Here is an 8,834-nt window from a genome sequence, read left to right as displayed (position 1 = left end):
GTTCCCTTTGTGCCATAGAGGAGACGTCTGAAAGGGTTGGCAGTGCAAAATTGCCGTGCTTGGAGGAGCAACCAATTGCTCTGTTTTTCAGACCCAAAACAGAGGAATTTCGGTTCACTAAGCAGGTGGTTGTTCTCGGCACTTTGGTGGTGGTGCAATGGCAGAGAAAATAGACAGGAGCAACGGGGTGGCTCGAGCACTCTTAAGTGTTGCAGAACCGTCGTTGGTGACAGGTACATGTGCTGCCAGCTTGGGGAGTGTTTACGTGACTAAGGCGTGGAGGAGTTTTGCAATGGGCTATCTTTCGGTGTTGGTGGTTTACGGTGGAGGGAGTATGGCTCACGGTTGATCTACTCCAAGGGTGGTGCAGAGACGGCTTGTGACGGTTAAAACATACGGGTTGGCTACGGCTTCGTGTCGGCTGGTTGTGGCGTCAGTTTTACGTGGAGATGGAGGTTGGCGTCGAACGGGGAGAGGCTAGGTGATTCTTGTGGATGGTTGAAGCAATGGTAAATAGCCAGTTTCTTGAGGCAGGAGATATATGTGTATATTTATATGGGTGATAAGAAAACCCTAGAGAATGGAAAGGGGTAGGCGTGCATGGGTAGTGTCGTGCGTAGAAGGGAGTTGGAGATAATAAAGAGGGATTTTCGGGATGGAGAGGAATTGCTGGAAAATAAAAAAAAATAAAAATAAAAATCTGCTGAGCATTTTAAGCAGTGCGCTTTGCAACAAGTTGGGCTGGGTTCGGCACTAGGCCGTGGTGTTACATGTAAAGTCACCACTTATCCCATAAGTTTAAGCTTATGAAAAGAGTAGATTTTATTATTTAATTTATATCTTTAACTAGATTTTATTATTTAATTTATATCTTTAACTTACTTTTTTATGAATAAAATTATTATTTTCTCAGCAAAATCAAAGATGTGTAAAGTATTAGTTAGTGGGCATGCATTTTGCTTATTAAAAAAAATAAGCATGCATTTTTGGTCTGATTTGTCTCATCCGCTTCCATGATAGTACCACATAGTGCAATCGTTTTAGATAAGTCAGCATATATAGGCTGGAGACTTTTAAGGTTGGACACGGCTAGAATTTAGATATAAGCTCAAGAGGGGGCCGATTTTAGACCTCCGAGCCTATCATCTTTTCTTCTAATATATAATTTTGAAGGATTAGTTTTTGATGACCTTTGCTCCACTCTCTCGTGACTTTGGATTGAATTTTTAAGATGTGTTCTGATCTTCCGTTACAAAATCAAGGTGAGCTTTGCTCCTGTAAAGGAGTACACTTCTTGTAAATGCTCAGCATTCTCCACACTCTTTTAGGTTTATGCTTGTCCCGACCAAAGCTGTTGTTTTTTCCTCCCCCACCAAAGTGCTTAGTAGCCAGCCTTTACTGAATGACATCTAACCAAGAAATAAAGTGTTTCTTTCTGTTACGTCTCAAGGAAGAATAAAGTTTGATCGTGAAACTTGGACCTTGTTATTCCAATGAAAACTTCAACGAAAGAATCTAAACTGGATTTTCTGCAATGATTTAAAATATTGGTACAATGAAAGAAGTACGTACATATAGTTTAATGTATATCTCTCTCTCTTAAGAATATGCAGAAATTTCTCTCCAATTATAAAACTATATTTCAGAAGAGAAATGGATCCTTGCTTAGTTATCGGGCTACCATTTGGGAGAGTGTTGTATCATTGATAGAACAATTTTGTAACTGAAATTGAGATTTAGTTCCCTCATCTTCTTTTCTTTTTGTAGAAAAAGCAGGAATTTTGGGGATTGTAAGAGCAGCACTCTCACTTTTTAGCATTGAAAAAACCTCCAAAATGGATGGCCTATCAGCTGCATTTTCCTGAACGCATAAAAGACCTATTTGAAGACATCTGATTAGTTTACACGATGAAATTGTATCATCTAGAGATGGATCCATAAACTCCATGCCTTTTCCCGACTTCCACAAGTCATATGCCTGAAATTACAGAAAATTCCCCATACATTAATGTTACTGACCATGATAAGCTCAATTTGATTTTTGTTTTTACTTATATATTACGGAAGAGAGTTGAACCAACTTACATATTCGAGGAGGATCAAATTTTCATTTAGACCATAAAAGCAGGCATTCTTCTTCCCACTTATGATTTGTAGGATTAGAACTCCAAAGCTATAAACATCGGATTTAGTAGAGTATAAACATTTTTTAACATATTCCGGCGAAACATAACCACTGCATTGGTAAATTGTATACAACAATTAGTCTGGGATGAAAATAATGCTTAAATTATTAAACTTTAATAGGAAGAATACTCACTATGTTCCCACAATTCGGCCGGTGTTTGCTTCATGTTCATCTTTACTAAAAATCTTTGCCATACCAAAATCTGAGATCTTAGGCTTCATTTCATTGTCAAGTAATATGTTGCTAGCTTTCAGGTCTCGATGAATTATAGTCAATCTTGAGTATTCTTGAAGATATAGAAGTCCTTGAGTAATCCCTTCGATTATATGAACACGCTTTTTCCAATCCAAAAGAAATCGCCTGACACTGTCTGCATCAATTCAATAATGAAATACCAGTTTTCAGAGCAATGACTTAAACAAAGGAGCAAAATGCAAATGAGTTCACAAGTATTTTCAGAACCAGAACAATATTCTTCAACCACATCTAAATCTTAAGCTAAAGCTAAGTTCACTTTGATTTATATTTAAGCTTAACTCTGGATGGCAACAGCCACCAAGAATTAAAAATAAAAAATATTTTCTCATATTGCAACTGCCACCACTTTTGATATAAGCTGAACTGGGGCACATGTGGGGCATGAATATTTGTTTCTACTTTCAACACTAAAACTTTAAGAAACATTGCAAAACAAATTACATTATGCTAATTATGAACAGATAGGATTCTTACCAAAGAGGTAGAAGTCCAAGCTTTTGTTTGGCATGTACTCGTAGATCAGCATTTGTTCATCCCTTTCGATGCAAAATCCCAAAACTCTCACAAGATTAACATGTTGCAGTTTTGCTGTTAGTGTGACCTCATTCTTGAACTCCTCAAACCCCTGTGTTGAAGCTTTTGAAAGTTTTTTCACTGTTATTTCCTGTTTGTTTGCTAGTATACCCTGTAACATACACACCCATCCAACGTTAGTGTTATAAAGGTAGAACATGCGGCATATATATAGCAGCACGGTATCTGATAACTAGGCATTGTCTAATTATAGATTACCAAGCACGAAAAAAGTTTACCTTGTAAACAGGACCATATCCACCCTCTCCTAGCTTATTTTCAAATGAAAATTTATTTGTAGCCATCTCGATATGAGCATAACTATAGACTACAAGATTCGGAACATTGGTGTTTAAGTTTCCAGAAGTTGCTATACCATTTACTTTGGCTTCTTGTCCTTTCCTTGCCTTCAATGCAGTCCCTGTACCTGAAGAGGACAAATAAGAGAAGAAATGTTTAAAGATGTCAATTTACGATATATGTGGAATTAAGCAGAGTATTATCTAAAGTCTGAGTTATAACTAGGACAAAAGAAATTACCTGTAGATTTGACCTTTCTCTTCCTCAAATAACACATCACCCACACTGAGCCTAGGAGGAGAACAATCGTAGCACTACTCGAAACCAAAACAATCACTAACAATCTCCCCTTTTGGTTCTGATTTTCATCATCAAGCTCTTCTGCTGATGGTCAAACCATTTCACAATCAGAGATGCAGAAGCATATCGTAACATTATACAATTTGGACCTTATCATTTACCAATTGTAAAAGCCATTGATGATGTATTAGCAAAAGGAACTAAACCAGGGTAAACATAAATGGTTTAATTAATGTCACCAGTTACAAACTTAACTAGAATGATATCTACAAATTATGTATCAGGAATGAATACATTCTGATGAGACTCTACTATGTTCTAATTGCTACCTGCGGCTAGAGAAAGCACCCAATTGTCATCATGGTTGGGTACTTGCCAGACCTAGCAACCTCATTTCATTGGCATAAGAAACCTTAGTTCTGACAGCTCCACATCATCAAAACCAATTCAAAATGATTCAGCTATGCAATAATTTTTCACAAAAGTGGAATTGTACATTACAGCAGCCCATTATGTACAAATATGATCTTTGATTGCTTTAAAGGTCATATCTCTTTCGGTTGTGAAGGTTGGACCTGTGGCTGGTACACCTATGGCGTTGTCCTGGGAATCTATAAGATTCCACACATAGCCATAGGAAGGCAGCCCCAAAACCAACTTGCCTGCGGATAAGCCCCTAGAGATCCAGATGCGGAAACTGAAATACGTATTGAGCTGGATCGCTGGATCATACAAAGCTGCTCTAGAAAGCACCCAGTACATGGATTCTCTTTTGCTAAAAATATTGACCAATTGTGACGATGTTCGTTTTAGTTCATCAATCCAAAGAAATAAAAGAAACAGATCACGTGGAATTCAACACATCATATGTAAAAAATAAGACTTATAAATAGATTTTCTTAAGAAATAACATGTAACCAACCTGCTGCTCTAGAAAGCACCCAGTTGTCGTCATTGGGGACTTGAAATATGTTGTAACCAAGCAGACCCTTTTGCTAATTTACATAAGAAACTTTAGCTCTAATAGGCTCCACATCGTCGTAATTAATCCAAATTAACCCAACCGTGCAGTAATTCACCTCCGACTAATCCTTTTTTGAAATTTCCACAAAACGTTTTGCACAGTCATTCTAAATTCCTGAATTTTGCAAAACAGTCCTACCTTTTATTTGATAAGTCAAAAGAGTCCTACCTGTTACTCAATCTAAAAGAGAGTAACAAAATAAACCATTATATTATTTTTATGTTTACAGGTTGGTTTTACTTTTATTCCCATAAAGTCAGGAAAAGTAATTTTCTTTCCGGTAATTACTTGGTCATAAAAGTAAAGAAAATGATGCACCATTGCAATAAAAATTTGAGAAAATATTGACCAATTGTGACGATGTTCGTTTTAGTTCATTAATCCAAAGCAATAAAAGAAACAGATCACGTGGAATTCAACACATCATATGTAAAAAATAAGACTTATAAATAGATTTTCTTAAGAAATAATATGTAACCAACCTGCTGCTCTAGAAAGCACCCAATTGTCGTCATGGCCGACTTGAAACACGTTGTAACCAAGCAGACCCTTTTGCTTTACATACGAAACTTTAGCTCTAATAGCCTCCACATCGTCGTAATTAATCCAAGTTAACCCGAACGTGCAGTAATTCACCACTGAAGTAGCATTATACCCGCAAACTGCTTCCTGAGCATTGTTTCTAATGAACCATTTGAACCACTTATAGCTCACGGCACCGTCCTTTGTGACCGCCGGACCCGTAGAGGCTGCACCCATTGGATTCTTTTGGGGGCTCAAAAGTGTCCACGCATAGCCATGGTAAGGCAACCCCAAGACCAACTTGCTCGGCAAAAAACCTCTTCTCTTCCACTCATTTATGCCATCATCCGTTGATACGAATGCTACCGCAATGCCACGCAGAAGCATGAGAGCTACCAGACCAAACGTGCAGTTAACCGACTATGTTGCTTGAGATGGCAAGATGCATCTCGAATATCTTATTTCCATACGGATGGATATTTTATTTCCTTGTTAGTTGTTTCGTTCCTACGCTAGATCATTTTATTTCCTTACTGGTATTCTTGCTATATTCAACCATTATTTCCTATGTTGTAAACGGCTTTATAAACCGTGGAACTTGTTGGACGTTTTATGCAATTTTGTTATCAATAAAATATTGGTCTTCTCAATACCGTGAATTGAGTAAAGGTCCCTCTGCACCGTGAGCAGAGGATCTTGGTGCAATTGTCTATCAATTGGTATCAAGAGACAGGCGATTTCCCTTCTCGCTGCCCATGGCTGATCCCGCAAAGACGAATAAGGTTCGTTTTGAGCAACTCGAAGGAGCTGTGTTGGAATTACGCCGCGGTATGCAAACCATGCAGGAGACTAGCGTGACCACCCAGACTCTTCTCCAAGAGTTGGCTTCCCGCTCCTCGGTTCGGACTTCACATCGTCGCCGTAAGGGGTCGAACCACCACTCCCCCAAGGCTAGTCCACCATCATCCCCACGTTCTACTAGTTCCCGGAGTTTCACCACTGGCGAATCCGATAAAGGCGAGAGCGACGATTCCCGTTTCTCTCAAGCGTCAGCGACAGGAACTGAAGATGGTCCTACCGCAGCTCCAGACAGGACTTTACGCATGCATTTTCGCGTGAAGCTTGATTTTCCTCGTTTTGCAGGTGAGGACCCCATTGTCTGGCTTGACCGAGCTAAACAATATTTTGCAACTCAGGAAATTCAGGGCAGGAAGAAGGTGCTGCTCGCTTCCTACCATCTTGAGGGTGAAGCAAACCAATGGTGGCAATGGTATAACCGGTCTCATGACGGGAAGACTATCTCGTGGCATAAGTTTGAGAAAGGCATTTTGCGCCGCTTTGGACCTACGGACTTCGAAGACTATGACGAGGCGCTTAGCAAAATTAAACAGCAGGGCACTTTCCGTGACTATCAACAAGAATTCGAACGCTGGGCTAACCGAGTGACTGGCTGGCCAAAGAAAGCATTGTTAGGTGCTTTTATGGGCGGATTGAAGGACGACATTGCAACTGAGGTTCGCATGTTTCGGCCTAAAGGATTGAAGAGTGCTATCGACCTAGCCAAACGTCAGGATGAGAAACTACAGAGGCTCCGCAAATCGTCTAGCAGTGTTCCCTCCAACACTAGACGTATGGGCGTGCCTGGCCCCACCAACTCCACTGCTCCGTTGCCCGCTGCTAAGCCTTTACCTGTTAATGCCATGAAACGCTTAACATTCGACGAGATGCGAATTCGACGCGAGAAAAACCTCTGTTTTAACTGCGACGAGAAGTTTATTCCTGGGCATCGCTGTCTGGCTCAGTCATGCTTCATCGAAGCTGATACTCCACTTGTCGTGGAAGAGATTTATGAGGAAGAAACGTTGCCTCCTGAAACGCCATCAGACCCCCTTATTTCTCTCCATGCACTGTCAGGCAGTCTGGGCAATCGCACTATGCGAGTCCGCGCCATGGTTAACAAGCAGGAAATTAATGCTTTGATCGACGGAGGGTCTAGCCATAATTTTATTAATCAAGCAGTGGTCAATCGCTTAAATCTCGCAGTTACACCTATCACTCCATTTTACGTCCGAGTTGCTAGTGGGGAAAAACTCGCTTGTCAAGCTAAGTATGAGAGGGTACCTATATGCATTCAAGGATTTTCTTTCGAGACAACGTTATTTGCCTTACCTATTCGGGGTTTGGATCTCGTTCTGGGCTATCAATGGCTGGAAGGCTTGGGATGTGTGGTTCATGATTATGCCCGTCGCTCAATGGAATTCACTGTGAACGCTTGCAAATTCGTTATTCAGGCCGAACCAATAGGTCCTTCTTTAGTTGTTGACGTTAACTCTTTGATGCAGGAATGGAGGCACGGCGCCGAATTATTTTGCTTGGCGGCGATTGAGAGCGATTCCGCACTTCCAGTAGATTTCACTACAAATTTAGCCCCTGATATTCGGGCTATTTTATTGGAACATCAGCAGGTGTTATCCACTCCGAAGGCATTACCGCCCTCACGAAGGTTTGACCATCGCATTTTGCTGAAGAATGAATCCGCACCTATCAATGTAGCGCCTTACCGATATGCCCACTTTCAAAAAAATGAAATTGAACGCCAAGTAGAGGAGATGTTATCGACAGGATTGATCCGTCCCAATACTAGTCCCTTCTCATCGCCAGTTTTGTTGGTTAAAAAAAAGGATGGTACTTGGCGCTTTTGTACTGATTATCGCGCCTTGAATGAGGCTACTATCAAAGACAGATTTCCAATTCCTACTATCGAAGATATGCTCGATGAATTATTTGGCGCAACATACTTTTCTAAATTGGATCTTAGGGCGGGTTACCACCAAATTCGCGTTCATCCGAATGATATCCATAAGACGGCATTCCGCACGCACCATGGACACTTTGAGTATTTGGTGATGCCTTTCGGACTGTGCAACGCGCCATCGACATTTCAGGCGGCAATGAACTCTATTTTTAAGGTGCATTTACGTCACTTTATTCTTGTATTTTTTGATGATATTTTGATTTTCAGTAAATCTTGGCCGGATCATCTATTGCATCTGCGGACTACTCTGGGAATATTGGACGAGCATTCCTTTTACATCAAACCATCCAAGTGTATTTTCGGCCAACAGGAGGTGGAATACCTCGGCCATATTATTACTTCGGCAGGCGTACGGGTCGACTCTCGTAAAGTGGATGCTATGCTTCGTTGGCCTCAACCCAAAACTATCACTGCACTACGGGGGTTCCTTGGTCTCACTGGGTATTACCGCAAATTCGTGCGAAACTACGGCCTCATTGCACGTCCATTAACCTAGTTATTACGGAAGGGGCAGTTCGCATGGAATGACGACGCCGAACGTGCTTTTGCTTCCTTGAAGTCAGCTATGACTACTACCCTTGTCTTGGCTCTTCCAAATTTTTCTGCAGACTTCATGATTGAAACAGATGCTTCCGGTTTAGGCGTGGGTGCAGTGCTCTCCCAAAATGGTCGCCCGCTTGCTTTCCTCAGCAAAGCTATTGGACCAGCCAAAAAATCTTGGTCCATCTATGAAAAGGAGATGCTCGCGATCTTGGAGGCCATCAAGTCTTGGCGACCGTATTTACTAGGACGACGTTTCAAAATCTGCACTGACCAAAGGAGCCTTCGGTACCTCTTGGAGCAGCGCATCACCA

General features: G+C 41.0%; 2 protein-coding genes across 2 annotated transcripts; one reads left to right on the top strand and one right to left on the bottom strand.

Moving 5' to 3' along the window:
* Positions 1-1,555: 1,555 nt before the first annotated feature.
* Positions 1,556-5,697, bottom strand: LOC109000621 (putative receptor-like protein kinase At4g00960). Its single transcript, XM_035685959.1, has 7 exons — positions 5,126-5,697; positions 3,560-3,703; positions 3,259-3,446; positions 2,921-3,131; positions 2,321-2,558; positions 2,086-2,236; positions 1,556-1,978 (listed from the first exon to the last, which is right to left on the bottom strand). Exons 1-7 carry the CDS (start codon positions 5,550-5,552, stop codon positions 1,670-1,672), a joined length of 1,668 nt encoding a protein of 555 aa, XP_035541852.1. The 5' UTR covers positions 5,553-5,697; the 3' UTR covers positions 1,556-1,669.
* A 223-nt stretch (positions 5,698-5,920) lies between these two features.
* LOC118344712 lies at positions 5,921-8,476 on the top strand. Its single transcript, XM_035685831.1, has one exon. The coding sequence runs from the start codon at positions 5,921-5,923 to the stop codon at positions 8,474-8,476; it is 2,556 nt and encodes an 851-aa protein (XP_035541724.1).
* The last annotated feature ends 358 nt before the right edge of the window (positions 8,477-8,834 follow it).

Source organism: Juglans regia, chromosome 15 (genome assembly GCF_001411555.2).
Source record: "Juglans regia cultivar Chandler chromosome 15, Walnut 2.0, whole genome shotgun sequence".
NCBI classification, from domain to species: domain Eukaryota; kingdom Viridiplantae; phylum Streptophyta; class Magnoliopsida; order Fagales; family Juglandaceae; genus Juglans; species Juglans regia.
Note: the sequence above shows the minus strand (reverse complement) of the source record. Positions and strands in the feature narration are given on the sequence as shown.